We start from the raw sequence: 22,493 nt of genomic DNA, 5'->3' as shown, positions 1-22,493 counted from the left end.
GTAAATAGTTCATCAATGATTTTTACATTAGGGTGACTTTTACAGCCCTATGCAACCTCATGAATCTGGGGTTTAGATAACAAATACTCTAATTAAGATGATTTAACCTTCAATCCCAGTATAATACAGTGTAACAAATACTATCATATGGGTACATATAATGTCCTATAAAAAGTTCTGAAGAGGCATGAAATCCACAGTGAGGCAGTGGGTGAAATAAAGACCATCTTGTCAGAAGTATTGTCTGAGTAGAAGTTAGAGGAAGGAGGTAAGAAAGTTTTTTCTAAGAGAGGCAATACGATGTTCAAAAAAACCCACAGTAGATTCAGGACTGTACGTACATAAGAATCTGGAGATGCAGGCAGAAGCTGGATTTTAAAAAGGCATTGTAAATTACTCTAAAAGGCTGGCCTTTATCCTCCCGAAAATAGGGCATCTCTGGAGAATTTTAAGCATGAGGATAACAGTATCAAAACTGAGTACTTTGTGAAATGATCCATGAGGGCAGGGGTTGTGCCTATCTTGCACACCACTTCCTCCCCAGCCCTTTGTTTCTTCTATAGTTTATTCTAGTAAATAATATGCAATAGTATCTGAAGTTATTTTTTCCTAAAAACTGCTAATAAGAGAAAATGTTAGGGGGAGGCAACCTCAAGAAAAGGCAATCTCAGACCAAGCTGGTTTGGCTCAGTAGATAGAGTGTTGGTCTGCGGACTGAAGGGTGCCCGGTTTGATTCCAGTTAAGGGCACATGCCCGGGTTACAGGCTTGATCGCCAGTAGGGGGCGTGCAGGAGGCAGCTGATCAATGAATCTCTCTCATCACTGATGTTTCTACCTTTCTCTTCCTCTCCCTGCCTCTCTGAAATCAATAAAAAAATATATTAAAAAGACAAAAGAAAAGGCAATCTCAATGCCATTCGCTGAATCATCCTTTACCGTATATTATATTTTTGTCTTAAATGGGCTAACCAGAACTGTATTCCAAAAAGAGTGCATTTTCCTGTATATAATTTTTTTACAAGAAAAAATGTCTTAATTTTTTATTAGAATTAGGCAGAATATAAAAGCAAACATGGAAAGGAACTGATCATTTTGCTATATATAATTTTTTTACGTGAGTAAAGGGGCTATTCCATTCCATGGGCCTGTACATCCATCTCTAAATCAGTTTCTCTGTATTTTAATTATTGTAGCTTTGTAATAAGTTCTCTACAGTCATTACTCACTATTCATAAATATTTTAAAAAAGAACAGATATCCACTGATTTAAGATTTTCCTGATTGCAGGGAGAGGGATACATGGAGATTTAGGTTCTTCTAGAAGCACCCTGGAGAAGGGCAAGAAAGAAAAATCTAAAAGCATAAATAAAATTCTTGGATTATGTAATTAGTCCATGGATTTATAGTCAATTAAAAAAAGAGTAGTATCAAAATGAAATGATTGCTCCTTACCTGTTTCTCTCCATATATCAATAAGCACATGGACAGCAAGGAGACAGTAATAGTCTGAAAACTGCAATTCGGTTTTCAAACAGGATTTCCCTACAGGGGGGGAAAAAATCATGTGTATTTAACATTCATTCATTTAACTATTACTGCTCCAAAGAAGTTTTTTAGAGCAGGAACAGTGATAAGAAGGAGAGGAGAGAGGTGGGAAAGGAAATAAGAAGAACAGGGTAAATATCAAAAGAAAATATAAGCCATGAACCAAAGGATTCAAATGATGAGACTAGATTCAGCTGGAACAAAAGGGTTCCAGAACAGAGATGGTATACAAAATGGTCCAACAGGGAAAGCAGCAAGATTTGAAAGGCTTTAGGTGAAGCACAGAAGCCATGGCCATATATAACGGAAGCCATGTTATGCTCATTACTTCACCTAAATTTTTAGAATGCTGTTAAAGAAATACTGATATCATCTAATCAGATATTTTATCACATATACCTAGCAATCTGAAGATCTTCTACTTCTAAATACCTCACAATTTACAACATTCCTTTTGTTCACTTATGTAGGCATATAAGCAGAAAACGTGACAATTATCATAAACTATGCAATTCATGATCCCAATGTGATAGCTCACCAGATCGGGAAGAATATGGACAATATAATTAGTTAAAACTCCAAGCTTATTTAATACTATGTGCCAACTACCCTTAAAGTTTTAAGACATGAAATGTGGAAGAAAATAATAATGATAAAACGCCAAGCTTTAGAAAGGCTTTGCACTTTATTATTTGGGTAGTCTTGCCACTTAACAAAATATTCTCCTTGCCAATCTCATTAAAACAGGATGCTGTGATTCAAAACAAAACAAAACTAACTTCTAAGTCTTAGCATATCAGAGAACAACTGCACATTTTGAAAGGTTGCTCACCAAATTCTAGTCCATGCTGGTATCTTAACATCAGTTCTCGGACCACACTCAATTTCTGATTTTTATCCATCGTGTGGTACAAGCCTAGTAACCTCGTCAGCTGCACCACACACAAATGTTGCTGCAGAGCTCTGATGTCAGCAGGCAGTGCCAGCTTATCCTCTGTTGGTGTCGACAAAGGAACAACTCCAAGTAACTGATTAATAAACTGCAGAGTGGGAAAAAAAAGGAGGACAGGTCTCAAAACAGATCTAGTTTTCAATAGGCCATAATTAAAAAATTCTGAAATGGTCTAGAAAAAGATGTCAATCAAGAAAAAAATAAAAATTAAAATCCTTTTACAATATCATTTTTTATTCACCAAACCATATTTTATTAAGATAGAGTAATGAAATAAAATATACATTGTTTTATTTGATATATTGATAATATTAATTATATTTTAAAGTTAAAGTCAATGTTTAATTTTATCAGGTATCTAAATAATTATATATTTAAATATAATGTACAAACACCCCACACCTATAAAGTTATATACAGACTAGAGGCCTGGTGCACGAATTCGTGCACAGGTCGGGTCCGGCCAGCCCGCCCTAATGGGGGCCCATCGGGCTGGGCAGGAGGGGAGAGAGAACGTGAGAGATTGGCCGGCCCTGCCCCTGATAGGGGGGTGCAATCGGGGGGGTGATCAGGGGCGAGGCCAGCCGGGGAGAGGGGCCACAAAAGGTTGGGGGGGGCCGATCAGGCTGGTTGGCCACTGCAGCACGCATCATAGCAACTGGTCATTCCAGTCATTCCCGTCATTCAGGTGTTCCGGTCGCTTGGCGTTTATCCTATATAATAAAGGTTAATATGCAAATAGACCGAACAGCGGAATGACCAGTAGCTATGACATGCACTGACCACCAGGGGGGTAGATGCTCAACACAGAAGCTAGCCCTGGTGGTCAGTGTGCTCCCACAGGGGGAGCGCCACTCAGCCAGAAGCCAGAAGCCGGGCTCACGGCTGGCGAGCGCAGCAGGCAGTAGTGGGAGCCTCTCCTACCTCTCTGGCAGTGCTAAGGATGTACGACCGCTGGCTTAGGCCCGCTCCCCACCAGCAGTTGGACATCCCCTGAAGGCTCCCGGACTGCGAGAGGGCACAGGCCAGGTTGAGGGGAACAACAACCCTCCCCCCCACCCCCGTGCAAGAATTTTGTGCACCAGGCCTCTAGTATATATAGATTATGTATGTATGTGAATATAATTATGAGCAATAAAATAATAAAATATATTAGACATTCTAACAACTTTGACTATATGCTATTTTTTTTTTCTTCAATTAGAGGTTAGTCCCATTTTAAAAGAATTTGGCTCCTAATTCATTGGGACAACAGTTCTCAGTTTGAACCTTACAGGGCAGTTTGCAATCCTCTTACAAACTGCTGAGCAGCAGAATCCCACATTTAAAAGGTTGTGGCAGCAAAATTACCCCTCTCAATGAAAAATTTACATAGAACTACACAACTCATTGCAGCAGCTTTAAATCCTTTGTTATCGCAGAACAATGACTACCTTAGCATTGCTAGTATTCCAGCATTTCTAGAGGGTTCCTCTTACTACATCACTATGATGAGATCCTGTGAGATGACCTAGGGCAGTGGTTGGCAAACTGCGGCTCGCAAGCCACATGCGGCTCTTTGGCGCCTTGAGTGTGGCTCTTTCAGAAAATACCGACTTCTGCGCATGGGCCACGAAGTTTCAATCGCACTGTACATGCGTGCCCGCACATGGTATTTTGTGGAAGAGCCACACTCAAGAGGCCAAAGAGCCGCATGTGGCTCGCGAGCCACAGTTTGCCGACCACTAACCTAGGATTTTCAAACATACCAGCAAGCAGAAGGGCTGGTACCAGATTCATACTGGCAAACCTTTATGAATCTCAGTTGATGACAATATAAGTGTTCCTCTAATACATCCCCATCATTTGATGCTTCAACTTACAAGATGGTAAGCACTATAAGACATGATCAATTGTTCCCTAGCTTAGCCCTTAGCACATTTTAAGTGCTACAAACACTGAATGAATCTCTCCCACATGGTTCCATAGTATGCTTATTAATAAATCCCTCCAGTAACATGAAATTCAAACACTATTTTTAGAGAATTCTGGCTACTAAAAAGTTATTTTTCTCACTAAGTTCTGAATTCCCTGTAACAACTTGCTGACTGAGTGGAAGAGAGAGGTTTAGTACTGGTTCTCATCCCTTTCCTACAAGAGAGCTTTCAAATATGAGAAAGTAAGTAATGTGGAATACTATTCTGCAATAAAAAGGAATGAACTATTGATACATGTAACAAATGCATGAATCTCTAGGGTATTATGCTGAGTGAAAAAAGCCAATCTCAAAAGGTTATACATAATATGATTCCATATATAAAATTCTTAAAATGACAAAATTGTAGAAATAGAAAACATTAGTTGTTGCCAGAGAGTAGGGGTGAGGAAAGGGGGAGGTGCAGGGAGGTGGCTGGGGGTAAAAAAGAGTAGCACATGGGATCCTGATAGTGAACTGCTCTGTATCTTGATGGTGGTGGTGGTCACATAATCCACATGTATTACATACTGCTCTAAGAACAAAAAAACACCCCTAGCTGGTTTGACTCAATGGATAGAGCGTTGGCCTGCGGACTGGTTTGCGGGCTCCATCCCTAGTAGGGGGCATGCAGGAGGCAACCGATCAATGATTCTCTTTCATCACTGATGTTTCTATCTCTCTCTCCCTCTATCCTTCCTCTCTGAAATCAATAAAAATAAACAAAAACAAACAAACAAATAAAAAACACCACACTCACAAATGAATGCATACAAAACTGGGGAAATTCAAATAAGGTCAGTGGATTGTATCAATATCAATTTCCTAATTATGCTATTATACTATAATTATGCACCGTGTTAGCATTAGAGCAAAATGGGTGATGGGTATACAGTGTTCTCTGAATTATTTCTCTTATAACTGCATATAAATCTACAATTATCTCAAAAACACACACATATGCCGAAACCGGTTTGGCTCAATGGATAGAGCGTCGGCCTGAGGACTGGGGGGTCCCAGGTTGGATTCCGGTCAAGGGCATGTACCTGGGTTGCGGGCACATCCCCAGTGGGAGGTGTGCAGGAGGCAGCTGATCGATGTTTCTCTCTCATCGATGTTTCTAACTCTCTCTCTCCCTTCCTCTCTGTAAAAAATCAATAAAATATTAAAACACACACACACACATACATAAAAACAAAAAAGGAGAATCTAATTATCTACAAAGGGTTATTCTCATTGTGGCTTAACTTAACAAGAAATCATGCCTTTAATCTGATAGCCCCTAGAAGTGCTTGGCTTGATAGAGCAGTTATCTTGATATCTCATGTTCACCACTCTCACATTTTAGAAAGGAAACCCAAACACTTAACCTAGTTACAACAAATACAGGCACCCAAAAGAATTCCGAATAGTACTTACTTTTGTACACTGTGCAGCAGGCAAGAGATCAACAAACACCTTGAGGTCTGTAAAACAGCAAGGTTTATCCCCAAACTTTTTAAAATACTGAAACATTAATTCTTCTGGGTCACCTAAGAGAGAAAAATAAAAACCACTACGTTATTCATGGACTGAAGCAATTTCTAATTTAAGTACAGGTCTGATTTGAAAAATCTTTAAATTAGCCGAAACCGGTTTGGCTCAGTGGATAGAGTGTCGGCCTGCGGACTGAGGGGTCCCGGGTTCGATTCCGGTCAAGGGCATGTACCTGGGTTGCGGGCACATCCCCAGTGGGAGATGTGCAGGAGGCAGCTGATCGATGTTTCTCTCTCATCGATGTTTCTGGCTCTCTATCTCTCTCCCTTCCTCTCTGTGAAAAATCAATAAAATATATTTTAAAAAAAAAGAAAAATCTTTAAATTAAAATTTTGTCTGAATGCTTGAGTGAGAGTGAATGAGAATAACAATGAGGGCTGGAAGGCGGCTTGCGTAGTTAAAAATAAAAAAATACTTTTAAAAGGAGTAGAATCTTACATTCAGTTTACCTATTAATACACTTAGGAAATGTGAAGCTCTTCATTCAATTAAAATTTAAACAGTTAAAAAGTTTTCATCAAAGTTTAAAGAGTTAAGTTTACATGCAAACATTAAATAAACATGCTTCTCTACAACAGTTCCTGAACTACTGCAGTATCAAATAACTGTTAATTAAATGAAAGGTAATGTTGGTTAATAGACACACCAACTGAAGAGAAAATAAATGGGAAGAATCTCAGGCCAATAACTCCAGCAAGATCACCCACTATTAAAAATTTAAACCTGGAAATGCAGAAAGCTACCAGTTCATTTTATTTTTTCCTCAAATTAAAAACAAAAAATAAAAATAAAATGTTCTCAAATTGAACTAGGTTTAAGAAGCAGAGATTCTAACCAAGGAGTTGTGTAAGATTTTAGGTCCCAGTTCCTATTCCCTTGTGTTTGGGAACAGAGGTCCCTCTAACCAATTTTCACAGGACTCTGTGATCCAAGAGACTGAAAATCACTCACTGGTCTGGTAAAAAAAAAAAAAAAAAAAAAAAAATTTTTTTTAATTGTGGAGACTAGACAAATTCACTAATCTGTAAGATGCTTCACTATCCAAATACTTATTTTCTCCCACGTCATTATCCTTACAAACTTTATCTTCGTTAATTGCCCTAACTCTGCTAGACAGTCTTTCATCAACGTAAGAGCTGGGAGCAGATTGTCAATAAAACTTTCATCCACTTCAAGAAATTCTGAAACTTTTATGAAACTGGCTATTTTACTTTGAAATTTATTTTGATATTATTGTTGGATCAGCAAAAAGAAAAAGAAAATGTCTAACAAAGACTCTGATGGATAAGAGAGAGATTGAGGGCTAATTTTATAAGTGATCCATTAATTAGTAAATATTTTCAGGTTATGGAGACATTTGCTTCCTACACAGGATTCTGTTATTGTAGGCTTCAGATAAATGAATATTGCACTTGGGTATTAAGGGCTTCCTTGTACTGTCTCCAGAATTCCCAAGTATCACTACAGTTTCTTACCCAGTTTGTACTCATCATTAAAACCTTGACGTCGTAAACGTCTAATTAGCTCCAGTTTAGCTAGATGTGGTCCTCGAAGATGACGAGAACTTTTAGATTCTTCTGTTATCCGATCTTCTATAAACTTCACAGCTTCTTCTGCAGAATAATGTACTTCTCCTTCTAAAGAGCTGGGTATAAACACACGAAAAAGGTATTTTGTGCCTCTACTGTCCATTCCAAAAGTTAAAGCTAAACTGATTTGAAGAAACAAATAAAAAAATAAGATAAAGCATTTTGATAATTATAAAACAACTAGAGGCCTGGTGCACGAATTTGTGCATGGGTGGGGTCTGGCCAGCCCGCCTCGATAGGGGCCAATGGGATGGGCTGGTTGGGGGGAGGGGACGTGGGAGGTTGGCTGGCCGGCCCCACCCCTGATGGGGGGCGGGGGGGGAGGGGGGACTGATCAGAGGGCCGATCAGGAGTAGGCCGGCCAGGGGGAGGGGTTCTGGGCAGTTGGCAGGGCAACCCCCATCCCCTGATTGTACTTGGGTCAAACTCCGGGTCGAGGGGACAATTTGCATATTATCCTTTTATTATATAGGATACAAATGGAATACAAGAGCTATAAGTATATTCTGGCAGATAACATGGCATATGATTACTCCCAATTGTGGCATTTGATTACTGCTGAGTGATTAACCAACTCTACCTCTTTTTAAAAAAAAAAACACAAAAAAAGAATGGATCATTTTTGCAATAAGTTTTACTTTAGCCCTAGCTGGTTTGGCTCAGTGGATAGAGCTGAGGCCTGTGGGCTGAAGAGTCCTGGGTTCGATTCCAGTAAAGAGCATATGCCCAGGTTGTGAGCTCAATCCCCAATAGGGAATGTGCAAGAGGCAGCTGATCAATGATTCTCTCTCATCATTAATGTTTCTATCTCTCCCTCTCCTTCCCTCTCTGAAATCAATTAAAAAATTTTTAAAAAAATTTTTTTTAATTTATAATTTTACAAAATGGAAAAAAAAATCCTACTTTTGCAAGTGATAAAATTATTAAGACAGGAAAAGAGAATTCAATTAGGCTTACAATGAAATTTTTTTGCTACAATATATTTAAAAATGCCATTGTAAAATAAAAGAAAAACATAGCAAAACAAAGCAACAACAACAAAAACAGTGCCACTGTAATTCAGGAAAGAAGACAACTTACTGTTCACCTTCAGCAGGAGGAGTCCAGGCCTCTTCAATCAGTCGAAAGACAGAATCGAAATAAGTCAGATAGAATTGCCAGTCATCTGAGCTAAAAATCAGATTGAATGGTACACACAGGATTAAACACAAGTTGTGACAAATCTGCGTTAGGAACCATGATATTCAACCTATTTCTAAGTTATACTTTAGTTCTTACTAGAAGCCCACCCTTCCCTCTGGGTTTCCCCTACAGCCCCAAAATCACAGCACTCTAGAGGAGTTTTAAAAGTAAAAAACTTTTAAGATACTACCTTTTCCTTCAATAAAATGATCAGATCTAGAAAATTAATATTCTTAACAGAAAACTCCCCACATTAGCACTTCCTAAATGGGGGAGAGGGGAAGGTTAGGCTAATATTGAATATTAAATTTGACAAATGATTTGCAGTATTCATTTTGAAGACCTAATAACTCTTTACTGAAAGATGGTTCATCAAAAACTTTTTTTAAAATTTTAAATTTTTCAGGACACACTTTATGCCCCAAAATCTCAAAAGACATAGACAAAACACATCAATAATGACACCTGAAAACCCCATTCTGGTCATATAGTCCAAAAAGAAGCATCTACTCACTTTTTCAATAAGAGGCGCCGGGAAAGGGCGTTGCACTCTGGCCACCTGCTCAGCTTCTTGTACATAGCCATGCATTTATTTTCCCGGCTCTGAATCTCACTAGTCAACTTCTCTACAATTAAAAGTTATAATAGTTGATAAGCTGGTTTCATTTTTGCTCAGAAACCAAAATAAAGTCCAAACACAAAAAGGAAAATAGCACATTTTCCCTCTCTCAGAAAACGGAGCCACCATTAGATACAAACTACTATCTTATTAAAAAACTAGAGGCCCAGTGCACAAAAATTTGTGCATTCGAGGAGTCCCTCAACCCGGCCTGTGTCCTCTCGCAGTCTGGGAACCCTCAGGGAATGTCCAACTGATGGCTTAGGCCTGCACCATGCGGAGAGCAGGCCTAAGCCCGCAGGCGGACATCCTTAGCGCTGCCGTGAAGGCAGGAGAGGCTCCCGCCAACACCGCTGTGCTCGCCAGCTGTGAGCCTGGCTTCTGGATGAGCGGAGCTCCCCCTGTGGGAGCACACTGACTAACAGGGGGCAGCTCCTGCATTGAGCGTCTGCCCACCCTGGTGGTCAGTGCACATCATAGAGACCGGTCATTCTGCCATTCAGTCAATTTGCATATTAGCTTTTTTTTATATAGGCTATTTTACTGAAGAGAAAAAAAGTACATTTCTGATAGTAAACTTTTACAATATTTTTTTTCTGTAAAAGACAAGGATCCAAAAAGATAGACAGATATAAAAGACAGGATCCAGAATGTATTGAGTTGAGTCTCTAGTATGTGGGATACACATATAAAGCCTCATTAGAATCTCAGGACTGGTATATTTAGTCCACACACAGATTTCCCACCCATACAGTTCCAAAGCATTGAATAAGCTTAGACTGGAATGGGATGAGCAAGGTGACAGAGATATTAGGAGAAAGATAAAAAATGAACAGAGATGGCCCTGACTGGTTTGGCTCAGTGGATAGAGCGTCGGCCTGCGGACTGAAGGGTCCCAGGTTCAATTCCAGTCAAGGGCATGTACCTTGGTTGCGGGCACATCCCCGGTAGGGGGTGTGCAAGAGGCAGCTGATAGGTGCTTCTCTCTCATCGATGTTTCTAACTCTCTTTCCCTCTCCCTTCTTCTCTGTAAGAAATCAATAAAATATATTTAAAAAAAAAAATGAACAGAGATGAATCAAACTCTTCCCCAACAGCTGAAAGGAGGAAAACTACGACTATATTTCTGACCAAATTAAATTTCTCTGTCCTTTTCTAACAGATTAGCAGATTAAGGATACTGACAATTACATTATGAATTTCCTATAGTCTAAATTTAAACTACAGGCAGAAATACAATCTAGATGAGTAGAAACAGAAAGGCTGACTTGTACCCATCTGCAAGGAGGCCAAAGGTAAGAGAGTAAGTAATGTTAAACACACACACACAACTCCTGCTACATCTATATATATAAAAGCCCAGTGACCTGAACGGCGGAACGACCAGAATGACTGGTGGCTATGATGCACACTGTGGTAGCCAACCAGCCTGATCTGGGCCCCAATCAGCCCCCCAGCAACCGCCCACAGCCCCTCACCCCCACTGGCCCAGTCCGATGGGCCCCCATCGGGGCAGGCTGGCCAGACCCCACCCATGCACGAATTTGTGCACCAGGACTCTAGTTTTATATCCCAAAGACTGTAAAAGCACAATTAAAAAATCAGGTTTAGCCCTGCCAGTGTGGGTCAGTGGTTGTGCGTCGACCTATGAACCTGGCCAGGGTTCGATTCCTAGTCAGGGCGTGTGCCCAGATTATAGGCTCGATCCCCAGTAGTGGGTGTCTCCCTCCCTCTCTGAAATCAATAAAAATATATTTTAAAACAAACAAACAAACAAACAAACAAACAAAACCAACCAGGTTTACTCAGGCAATAAGTGCATTTCCAAGAATTTCTCCTAAGGAAATCATCACACATGTTTAAATAGTTAGGAAGCAAAAATCTTTGTCACTCCCTGGCCAGGTGGCTCAGTAGGATGGAGCATTGTCCTGTAAATGAAAAGATTCAATTCCTGGCCAGGGCACATACCTGGGTTGCCGATTCATTCCCCAGTCAAAGTGTTTCTCTCTCACATCATTGTTTTAAAACAAATAAACAAAAACACTCACAGACACAGACAACAATATGGTGATTACCAGAGAGAAAGGGCAGTGGGGGAAGGCAGAAAAGGATGAAAGGGGGATAAATGGAGATGGAAGGAGACTTGACTTGGGTGGGGTGGTGAACACACAATACAAAATAGAGATGATGTATTATAGAACTGTTCACCTGAAATCTAAATATTTCATTAACCAATGTCACCCTAATAAATTCAATTAAAAATATACTTTAAAAATAAATAAATGTATGACACTGAAAAGTCTGGAAGAACATAAAATGATCATAAGTGACTTTTTTATGTCTTTATATCTGTCTGTTTCTCTATAAGAAAGAAATTTTCCACAATAAACATTTTTCATGTTTAAGCAGGAAAAAATACTTTAAAACTTTCAAAATTACCTCCTAATTTTCCTCTGATGACATCTAAGGCTTCCTGGTACTTTCCCAAACGCTCCAGGATCATATAATAAAGTTCAACCTTACAGAAAAACAAACAAGTGCAACCACTGAAACTTTTCAATAATAAAAAGACAGTCATGGAGATGTAAAGTACAGCACAGGGAATACAGTCAATAATACTGTAATAACTATGTATTGTGCCAGATGGTTATTAGACTTATCGGGGGGGGGGGGGAGGGAGAATAATGTCATAAATTACATAAACATCTAACCACTATGCTGTACACCTGCAACTAATATAAGATATTGAATCTCAACTGTAATTAAAAAAGAAAAAATAGTCATTTGTATGTTTTTAAAAAGTTACCTAATAGAAAAGAACACTATTCTCAAATGAGATGAAATTAACAGTATGAATCAGACAAAAGAGTCTTCCCTATCTATATACATCTCTGACTAGAGTACTTGCTGAAACAGCTCCATGTTCATTGTCTAAGCTGGGGTTTCCAAAGCTTCACATTTACACAAAGGGCAAGAGTGAAGACCCAGCTCTCTTAACTAGAATAAAACAACAGTTCTTAATATTATAATATTTATTGTAGCAATATCAAAATCATACAAATACAAAAGTAGGGCTTAAATTACTCACTTCAGCCTCTGCTTCTATCTTGTCCTCTTTCACCATTTTTTCTACCATTCTCTCAGCAAGGGGCAGAAACATTGTTTTTGAGAGGTTTTCATCCTGTGCTGATATAGACTAGAAGAGAAAATAATAAATGTTTCAAGCTAATTTCTCCCTGCCTGCACTATTTATATTACCATGCAGACCATTACTATGACTCCAGCACATAATTATCATTATACTATGTCAAATATCAGGCCTAATTTGAACCTGCCAAAAAGATACACTAGAGTGGTTTGCTTTACAAGAGATTTCTTTATTAGAAATTCATTATCCTATGCAATCTTGAAATGCTGAGTTTCCACATGACCTAACTTTTAAATAGATTATTCAAACATTTTTCTAGAAATATGTTAAGAGGGAGTATGCCTATACTGTTTATTATATGCAAAGAGTATCATCAAGTGTTTGAAAAGCCTTGCAGATGTTTTGAGATGTTCATACTTTGGAAGAGAAATGCCAATTGTTTATACAGCTTATTATTAGCTACAATTACCTGAGATTGGTAATTAAAATCAATGAATGATATTAATAATTTTAACACTGCCAGATTCTGCTCAGAGCTCATTTATCCCCTGTAAACAACCTTTCAGGGTAGCTATTATGCTTATTTTATAGATAAAATGATGAGATTCCCCACTGCATTCCAAGACATGAGGTGAAGCCAGTATTTGAACGCAGACTTGTCTAAACCCAGGGGCTCTCTGTTCTTAACTGCTACATTTTAACTCCTACCTCCCCATCCTCTCCTACAACATATCTCATTTCAGTCCTTACAGTAGCTCTGGGAAATAAGCATCTCCATTCTGTAAAAGAGCAAACCAAGGCTCAGAAAGCAAAAGTGATAAAACAAGGTCACCCAGTTCAATAACCTATGCACTAACCAACAATATTGTCTTAAAGACAAACCTCAGGTCAAAATAGCTAACATCTCAGGGTACATACTTGATCAAATAACCCAGTAATGGATCTAAGATTCAGGGGAAATACAGTCTGTGCTACACACAAATAAACCAATATACCAACTCATAAAGAATACCAAAACTCCCCAACTCAAAAAGTCAACGGACAATATGGAAAGTCCCTGTTTGAGACATGCTACAACACATAACTACCCAAGACGTTCACAGGATCCCTTAAGGACAGTAACTATATACAAAAATAAAAACAAATCTCAATCCCATTGTGAATGCCATACTCACTTGCATAATTAAGCTCATCACAGACCAAAAGTAGTAAGGGTTTTTGGGGACAATCTTATATAGAGTCATGCCAGCCTGAAAGACAGAGAACCATAAATACTTAATTTAGAAAAGGTCATACAGAGGGCAGTTAATGATCTAGATATATGGCAAGATATCTAGGAGAATAACAACACGTTTACATATCCCAGTTCCTGTAAGTGCCGTGACTTGATGGATATTATATTTTGGCTAGCAATATAGGTAATCACAAGTGTGAACTTTTACATCAGAATATTTCACCTTTGAAACATATTTTCTCAAATTAAAACCCAGTATTTCTAATGCTAGCTGGTTTAGCTCAGTGGATAGAGCGTTGGGACTGTGGGCTGGAAGGTCCCGGGTTTGATTCCAGTCAGGGGCACATGCTCGGGTTGCGGGCTCAATCCCCAGTAGGGGGCGTGCAGGAGGGAGCTGATCGATGACACTCTCTCATCATTGATGCTTCTATCTCTCTCTCCTCTCCCTTCCTCTCTGAAATCAATAAAAAAAAATTTATAAAATAAATAAAGTAAAATAAAACCCAGTATTTCTAGAAAATACTGCAATACACAAACATAGTCCAAATAGAATACCAAAGCAAACACAAAATTTGGGTTATGAATGTACATCAGTAAACAAACTTTACTGATGACAAGATACTAACCAGTTATAGTAAAACAAAGAAATCTAGACAGTATATTTAAAACTTAAAATTAGAAAAGATTACTGACATAATTGAAAAATTTCTTAGATCAGGAAAATAATCAGGTTCTTTGAAGACACCATTAATTAGAACTGAACCCTTTCATTGTGAAATAAACAGTATACAAATACTGTACTTAAAAGCAGGGGCATAAAAAGAAAGAACGCCTGGCCAGTGTGGCTCAGTGCTTAAGCATTGATCTATAAACCAGGAGGTCATAGTTCATTTGATTCCCAAATGGGGTACATGCCTGGGTTGCTGGCTCAATCCCCAGTAAGGGGAATGCAGGAGGCAGCCAATCAATGATTCTCTCTGATCATTGATGTTTCTCTCTCTCTCTCCCTCTCCCTTCCTCTCTGAAATCAAAATATATTTATAAAATAAATAAAGTATATTTATTTACTTTATTTATTTTAAAAAGAGCAAAATAGATCCATTAATATGTAACAGAAGATCTATCCATAATTAGCCAAGTAGTAATCAATGCTATGAACTCCATCAGCTAATAATCACAGTTACTTTCTTTTTTGTTTTGATCTTTTGCCTATCTTCAATCCACTTTAAAAATTTCATAGAGCTTCTATTAAGGAAATGCCTATTCCTGCCAAGGAAACAAAGATTGTGTCCCAGTCTCAAAGACACTTAAAAGCTAGGGAAATATAAGCCCTGGCCAGATAGCTCAGTTGGCTAGAGCATCATCTCAATATGCCAAGGTTGCTGGTTCAATCCCTGGTCAGGGCACATACAAGTAACAAGCAATGAACGCATAAACAAGCAGAACAATAAATCAAATGTTTCTCCCTAAGGAAAAAAAAAAATCAACCAATGAATCATAAATAAGTGGAACAACAAATCGGTGTTTCTCTCTCTCAAATTAATAAAAAAGTAAAATAAAAGCTAGGGAAAGATAAGACAACAAATACACATGACTAAAATATATTTGGCAATAAACATCCTATACAAAAACACTATGCTAGGTTGTTTCTAAGAAAAGCAAGGTTAAGTTTGCTTATTCCTTTCTTCTTTCTTTAAGGAAAAGTAGGGAAGGGAATTTTATCAATTAAGCCTTCTCCAAAGTAGCAGTCTTTCAGATGGACCCTGAAGTTTTAAACAGAATGTCTATAGGCAAAGATGGGAAGTAAGGAAATATATACAAATACAAATATTTGGGCCAATATTTGGATGAATGAATCAACTCTAGGTAGGAACAATATTAGTCTGAATAAAAACATTAATCAAAGAAAAATGTGCTGACAAGAACAAGTATGACATTTGGCTAAACCAAAGGATTAAGAAGAGTGAGTAGTAGGGAAAGGACTAAAAGGTAGACTGAGGTACCTTTGTTGTGAGGCATTCAAAAGGAGTCTGAAGGAGTAAGGAACTAATGTGTATATATCTATACTCTTCTCAGAAGAGTATTTTAGCAGTGAAAAAGGAAAATAGGACGACAGAAGACATGAGGTGATGAGGAACTAAACCAAGATGAAATAAATAAAATAGGAAAGAAACCTCAAAGACACTGTGGAGGTAGAATGAAGATGACCTGGAGACAAAACAGAGTAGAAGGAGAGTCCAAGATGGTTTGAGGTCCGTACTTCCAACACCAAACTCAGTAGGAATGGAATGTAAAGTGTTAATTGTACTTGATAATTTGGGGAAAGAAACCATTTTTTTTTAATATTTTTTATTGATTTTTTACAGAGAGGAAGGGAGAGAGATAGAGAGTTAGAAACATCGATGAGAGAGAAACATCGATCAGCTGCCTCCTGCACACCTCCTACTGGGGATGTGCCCACAACCGAGGTACAGGCCCTTGACCGGAATCGAACCTGGGACCCTTCAGTCCGCAGGCCGACGCTCTATCCACTGAGCCAAACTGGTTAGGGCAAGAAAACATTTTTATAATGACACGCAAAAATAAAAAGAAATAGGATATAAAATATGAATTTTTAATATAAAAGAAAAATTGTCATGTCCACATCCTATCTTACAGACACTAATATTCTGCTGATACACAAAACTTTTGAAGATAGACGAGTCTGAAAACCATGGCTGTAAACTGGTGACTCAGAGAACCAAAATGTCATTTACAGAAAAAGGAAAGTGTAATCACAATATGAATGACTAGAAACTCTTCATTCAAGGGGATTTTAAAAAGTACCTGCCAGAGATGTCACTAGGGAAGTAGAAGTTTTCTGATTCTCTGGCTTCCTCCCTTACCTCCACCAGTTTATGAAAATCATTCATTTATTTAACAAATATTTATTGTGCAGATGCTATTCGAGGAGCTAAGGATTCAGCAATAAACAAAACAGAAGCCCTCACCTGCATGAAGCATGACATTTAATTTGTAAAATACCTATTACCTTAGACTGACATACTGCTTTCAAAATAAACATACATATAAGCTAAAAAACTGTAACTACCATAAATAACAACACAGGTAGAATAAAAATTAAGCCTTCTATTCTAAAACATTTAACACTAGAGAACTCCATTCTTTCAATACATGAAACTAGAATAATGCAAAAGCACAATATAGGTAAAACATATTAAAGAACTGTAGTTGTTAACCTGGGCAGGTAGCTCAGATGGTTAGAGCATAGTCCTGATATGCCAAGGTTGTATGTTCGATCCCCAGTCAGGGCACATACAAGAATTAACCAATGAATACATAAATAAGTGGAAAAACAAATCGATCTTTCTCTCTTTCTCTCCAATCAACCTAAATAAATAATTTTCCTAGACTCTGAAAATTTTTTAAAAATTAAAAAAGGAACTGTAATTGTTAAGCCACATTGAAACAATATCTCCAAAAATCAAGATACAAAACTGCCTAACCAGGTGACTCAATTGGTTGAAGACTGTCCCATACACCAAACAGGTTGGGGTTTGATTTCCAGGCAAGGCACATGCTTAGGTTACAGTTTGGATTCCCCATCGGGCATGTATGGGAAGCAACCCATTCGATGTTTCATTCTCACATCGATGTGTCTCTCCTTCTTTCTTCCTCTCTCTCAAAAATCAATAAAAACATGTCCTCAGGTGAGGATTAAAAAATACATACATATATATATTTAAAAACTTAGGTAAGCACATAGAAAATAAATTTTAAGGATTTATATTAATATAGTATCTTCCACCCTCCCTGATTATTGTAACTTGATATTTAAAGAATAAAAGGTGGTTCTCAACCTTCCTAATGTCGCGACCCTTTAATACAGTTCCTCATGTTATGGTGACCCCCAACCATAAAATTATTTTCGTTGCTACTTCATAACTATAATTTTGCTACTGTTATGAATCGTAATGTAAATATCTGATATGCAGGATGTATTTTCATTGTTACAAATTGAACATAATTAAAGCATAGTGGTTAATCAGAAAAAACAATATGTAATTATATATGTGTTTTCCGATGGTCTTAGTGACCCCTGTGAAAGGGTTGTTCGACCCCCAAGGGGTTGCGACCCACAAGTTGAGAACCGCTGGAATAAAACAAACAAAAACAATTAAGAAAGTTCTGCCTTCAGAAAACATTACACCCACAAACAAGGCATTTTTTAAAAAAATACTAGCTTGGAATAAAGAGTAAGGCATGTCAATTCATTAAATAAGAAAAGTACTAGCTTGACATCATAACTCTCTATGCATGGGTTTATCAGTGCAGGTCTCATTTCTCGGAGATGTCCGCTTCACCCATCATTAGTCCAAACGTGCACCAATGAGGCTCCTTCACAGGAATACAAGGAACACCTAAAATGTGCTAACTGGCCAAAAAAAAAAAAAAAAAAAAAAGAACAAGTATCCCAAGCAATGGGGATTCCCCTCACGCCCCACCCCCGTGGACTTAAAAATCTCATCAGGCTATAAATAATTACAAATTAGATGTAAACTTTAAAGTTACTCTTTCTATGATCTGTTCATTTTTTGCTCTGAGATTTCTGCCCATTTTCTGAAACTGTAACAGCAATCTGTTGCAGGGGAAGTTGAAGCCAACTTACCAAAACCAGACAAAACATATACCATCAGGCCACAAAAGAGGAACAACCAAATTTCCCCCAAAGGAAACATTTTTAAAACTTGAACAACAGCTGATTTTTAAAAAACACAAAGAAAATAATTGGCTGATCTCTACACACAAATACATAATTCAGTTCTACAGATACATGTAAATGTGCACATGTGCATGTATACACACCACTGCAGTTAAATCACATTAAAGAGACTTTGATCCCTAATAGTAAATCCCGCAGCCCAGGAGGTCTGGAGATCAAGTTACCTGTTGCATTTTCTTGTATTCGCCCACTCTGGCATAGGCCATGAAGAGGTGAGAGTGATATTCCTCACTACTAGGAACTTTCTTCACAGCTGCCTCATAAAGTTTTGTAACTAACTCCGCTAAGACAAAGAGAAATAAGATTTTCTTTCACTGCTGAAGTATAACTTAAATCTTAACAGCATTTAATTTTTTAGATTAAGTTCAACATTGAGCAAAACTAATCATTCATTACTCAGAAAAACAAATGTGGTAAAAATTTAAGGAAAAGCAAGAGAGTAAAAAATATTTAGGACAGCAAGTATCTCTTGGAAGATAAACGGGGACATGAGATTGATGAGGAACACACAGGAAGTATTCTTAGTATTGATAATACTCTATTTCTATAAAGTTGAGCAGTAAGTTCATTATTCCACATCAAACTGTTTAGTGTTATATCAAATATATTCTTCTATAATATGTATTAGGAAAAACAACTATTATTTCACAATAAAATATTCAAGAAATCAATAATAAAAAGCTTTCTTACAGATGAAATGTCAGATCATCTAGAATATGCTTAGAAATAATTTAGCAAGGAGAGGAGTATAGATAAAATTGATCATGTATCAATTATTACTGAAGATGGGTAATTAATACAATGGGATTTATTATGCCACTCTCTGTTTTTGTCTATATTGAAATTTTTATATATTAGAAAGTGAAAAAAGTGGCCTAGGCAGTGTGGCTCAGTTGGTTGGGCATCATCCTGTGCGTGGGGGATGGGATTGCCAGTTAGATTCCTGGTCAGGGAGCATGCCCAGATTTCAGACTTGATCCCCAGCAGGGAGCATGAAGGGGGCAGCCAACGGATGTTACACTCTCAGATGAATGTTTCTCTCCCTTCCTTTCAAAAAAAAAAAGCAAAAAATAAAAAAGATATGTTTTTTTAAAAAAAAAGTGACCCCAGCCAATATGACTCAGTGGATGAGTGTCGACCTATGAACCAGGTGGTCATGGTTCGATTCCTGGTCAGGGTCAGGGCACATGCCCAGGATGCAGACTCAATCCCCAGAGTGGGGTGGGCAGGAGGCAGCTGATCAATGATTCTCTCTATCATTGATGTTTCTATCTCTCTCTCCCTCTTTCTTCCTCTCTGAAATCAATAAAAAGATATTAAAATTTTTTATTTTTAAAAAAAAGGAGATAAAAGGGTAACTCTCCCACTTAGCAAATCAAAATGCCACAAATAAAACTCAAGTGCTCATTTCAATTCAAGGATCCTAATATACTGGAAAAAATTTCTGTCTACAGTCTTCAGAAATCATGGTTAATGCATTATTTTACTTTTGCAATCCACTCAAATCATGAGTGAGAAGCAAATCAGACAAATAGAGAACTCAATCAGAAATAACCAAAAACTTAAACTCAGGTTTAACACCAAGGAAAAGAAAGAAACTTACGACGATGCATCTCCCGGTAAAGAATAGTCAGTGCCTGCAGCGAGTTATCGTCTGTGGGTTCAAGGGCTGCCACCTCCTGTGCCAAGGTAAAGGCTTCCTCTTGCTTCCCAGTTCTCTGTAATCCAATGGCCTTTAACACCTGACAGAGAGAAAAGACAAATCAGGTTGAAAAGGAATGAAAAGGAAGCATAGAAAGCCAATTTGAAAGCACAAGATGTAAGGAATATCTAGATTGTTAATCAACTAAACCATTTTACTAAAAAATGAACAGATCAAGATTCTTTCCTAGCCCTAGCCGGTTTGGCTCAGTGGATGGAGTGTCGGCCTGTGGACTGAAGGGTCCCAGGTTCGATTCCAGTCAGGGGCATGTACCTTGGTTGCGGGCACATCCCCAGTAGGAGGTGTCCAGGAGGCAGCTGATTGATGTTTCTAACTCTCTATCCCTCTCCCTTCCTCTCTGTAAAAAATCAATAAAATATTAAAAAAAAAAAAAAAGATTCTTTCCTATTTCAGCCATGTTAAGAATGCAAGCCCTACCCTGGCCAGGAGGCCCAGTTGGATAGATCGTCATTCCGATAGGCCAAGGTTTTGGGTTAATCCCTAGTAGGTGAACATACAAGAGGCAACTAATGAATGCATGAATAGGTGGAACAACGAATCAATGTTTCTCTTTCTCTCTCAAAAAGCAATAAGCATGTCCTCGGAAGAAGATTAAAGAAGAGAAAGATGCCGAACCGGTTTGGCTCAGTGGATAGAGCGTCGGCCTGCGAACTGAAGGGTCCCAGGTTCGATTCTGGTCAAGGGCATGTACCTTGGTTGAGGGCACATCCCCAGGAGGGGGCATGCAGGAGGCAGCTGATCGATCTCTCTCATCGATGTTTCTAATTCTCTGTCCCTCTCCCTCCTTCTCTATAAAAAAAATCAATAAAACATTTGAAAAAAAAAAAAAAAAAGAGAAAGAGAGCCCTAGTCAGTTTGGCTCAGTGGATAGAGCATCGGCCTGAGGACAGAAGGGTCCCGGATTCGATTCTGGTCAAGGGCACATACCTTGGCTGCAGGCTCCTCCTGGGTCCCCGCCCTGGTTGGGGCAGGTGTAGGAGGCAACCAATCAATGTATCTCTCTCACATTGATACTTCTCTCTATTTTCCCTCTCTCTAAAAACTCAATGGAAAAGAGAGAGAGAGAGAACGCAAAACATCGCTTAAAAGACTGTGAAAATAAAATAATTAGATAAGTTATGTTCAAAGAATTAAATAGCTAGCTTTTAACTCAATACTACTCACGGCATTTAAGTGATCAAGAAAATATTCTGAAAATTACTAAAGAGCTTAAATATCTTTCTCACTTAAAGTCAAAATTACAATATATAACACAACAAATGTAAGTTCAAGGGCAAATGAACTTACCTTAGCACAATGAAGATCCTTATGTTTCTTCAATAATTTATCTGCTTGTTGAATTGCCATTTTATTATTACCATTATCAAGATAATCTATAAAAACAGAAATTATGATAGTTTATTCCTTCAACAACAAATATGAAAAATGCATAGGCTGGTATCAAATGTTTCAGAAAGTATAATAATTCCGTATTAAAAATATTGTGGAAAAACATACACACATTCATGGAGCTCTGGCCAGATAGCTCAGTTGGTTAGAGCTGCATCCCCATATGCCAAGGTTGTGGGATCGATTCCCAGTCAAGGCACATACAAGAATCAACCAATGGCCCTGGCAGGTATGGTTCAGTTGGTTGAGCCTCATCCCCTGCACCGAGGCCACCATTCAATTCCCAGTCGGGACACATGCCAAGGTTTCAGGCTTACTCCCCAGTGGGGAGGCATGTAGGAGGCAGCCAACTGATAGTTCTCTCTCTCCCTTTCCCTTCCTCTCTCTCTAAAACCAATAAAAACAAACATCATAGGGCTCATTTTCACTCTAAATGACCAGGATGGTCCAAAATACCACTTTATATCCCTACAGCCTTCTCTCATCCAAAAGCACTATAATCAGTTATATTAGTCCTTAATGAAGATTCAAACATATTTATATGATAGATGACATTAATATTTTTACCTATGATAAACAGGTTTAGTCACCCAAAAATTAAATTTTTTTAAAAAAAATAACCCTTTCTAGTACCCAAGCTTTAAATTTTACCAAATAGACAATGTTCCTTGAATAAAATGTTTAATGAGTTATACTTACTTTACCACAAAGTATAATTTTCTGAATTAGAAAATAAGATAAAGTTTTACCTATGGGAAGTGGGGGGAAATGGAAGAGATAAAGTCCAATAATACCAAAAGTGGGCAAGGATGCAGGAAGACAGCACTTTCAAATACTG

The 22,493-nt window shown here is 38.1% G+C and overlaps 1 protein-coding gene across 3 annotated transcripts in view; it reads right to left on the bottom strand.

Moving 5' to 3' along the window:
- The window catches only part of NAA25 (N-alpha-acetyltransferase 25, NatB auxiliary subunit), a 60,862-nt gene that overhangs the window by 27,151 nt on the left and 11,218 nt on the right, over window positions 1-22,493 (bottom strand). For 2 of the 3 annotated variants that reach the window (XM_059676092.1, XM_059676090.1), the window contains exons 2-13: window positions 21,554-21,639; window positions 20,147-20,285; window positions 18,708-18,826; window positions 13,702-13,776; window positions 12,467-12,574; window positions 11,818-11,896; window positions 9,274-9,385; window positions 8,658-8,747; window positions 7,464-7,633; window positions 5,872-5,984; window positions 2,379-2,586; window positions 1,454-1,543 (exon numbers count right to left, since the gene is read on the bottom strand). In XM_059676092.1, the coding sequence (XP_059532075.1) occupies window positions 1,454-1,543; window positions 2,379-2,586; window positions 5,872-5,984; window positions 7,464-7,633; window positions 8,658-8,747; window positions 9,274-9,385; window positions 11,818-11,896; window positions 12,467-12,574; window positions 13,702-13,776; window positions 18,708-18,826; window positions 20,147-20,285; window positions 21,554-21,639 (1,389 nt within the window). The remainder of the gene's footprint in view (window positions 1-1,453; window positions 1,544-2,378; window positions 2,587-5,871; window positions 5,985-7,463; window positions 7,634-8,657; window positions 8,748-9,273; window positions 9,386-11,817; window positions 11,897-12,466; window positions 12,575-13,701; window positions 13,777-18,707; window positions 18,827-20,146; window positions 20,286-21,553; window positions 21,640-22,493) is intronic. The other variant, XM_059676091.1, reaches the window with a different exon arrangement.

This window comes from Myotis daubentonii, chromosome 19 (genome assembly GCF_963259705.1).
Source record: "Myotis daubentonii chromosome 19, mMyoDau2.1, whole genome shotgun sequence".
NCBI lineage: Eukaryota > Metazoa > Chordata > Mammalia > Chiroptera > Vespertilionidae > Myotis > Myotis daubentonii.
This window is presented reverse-complemented; position numbering and strand designations above follow the sequence as displayed.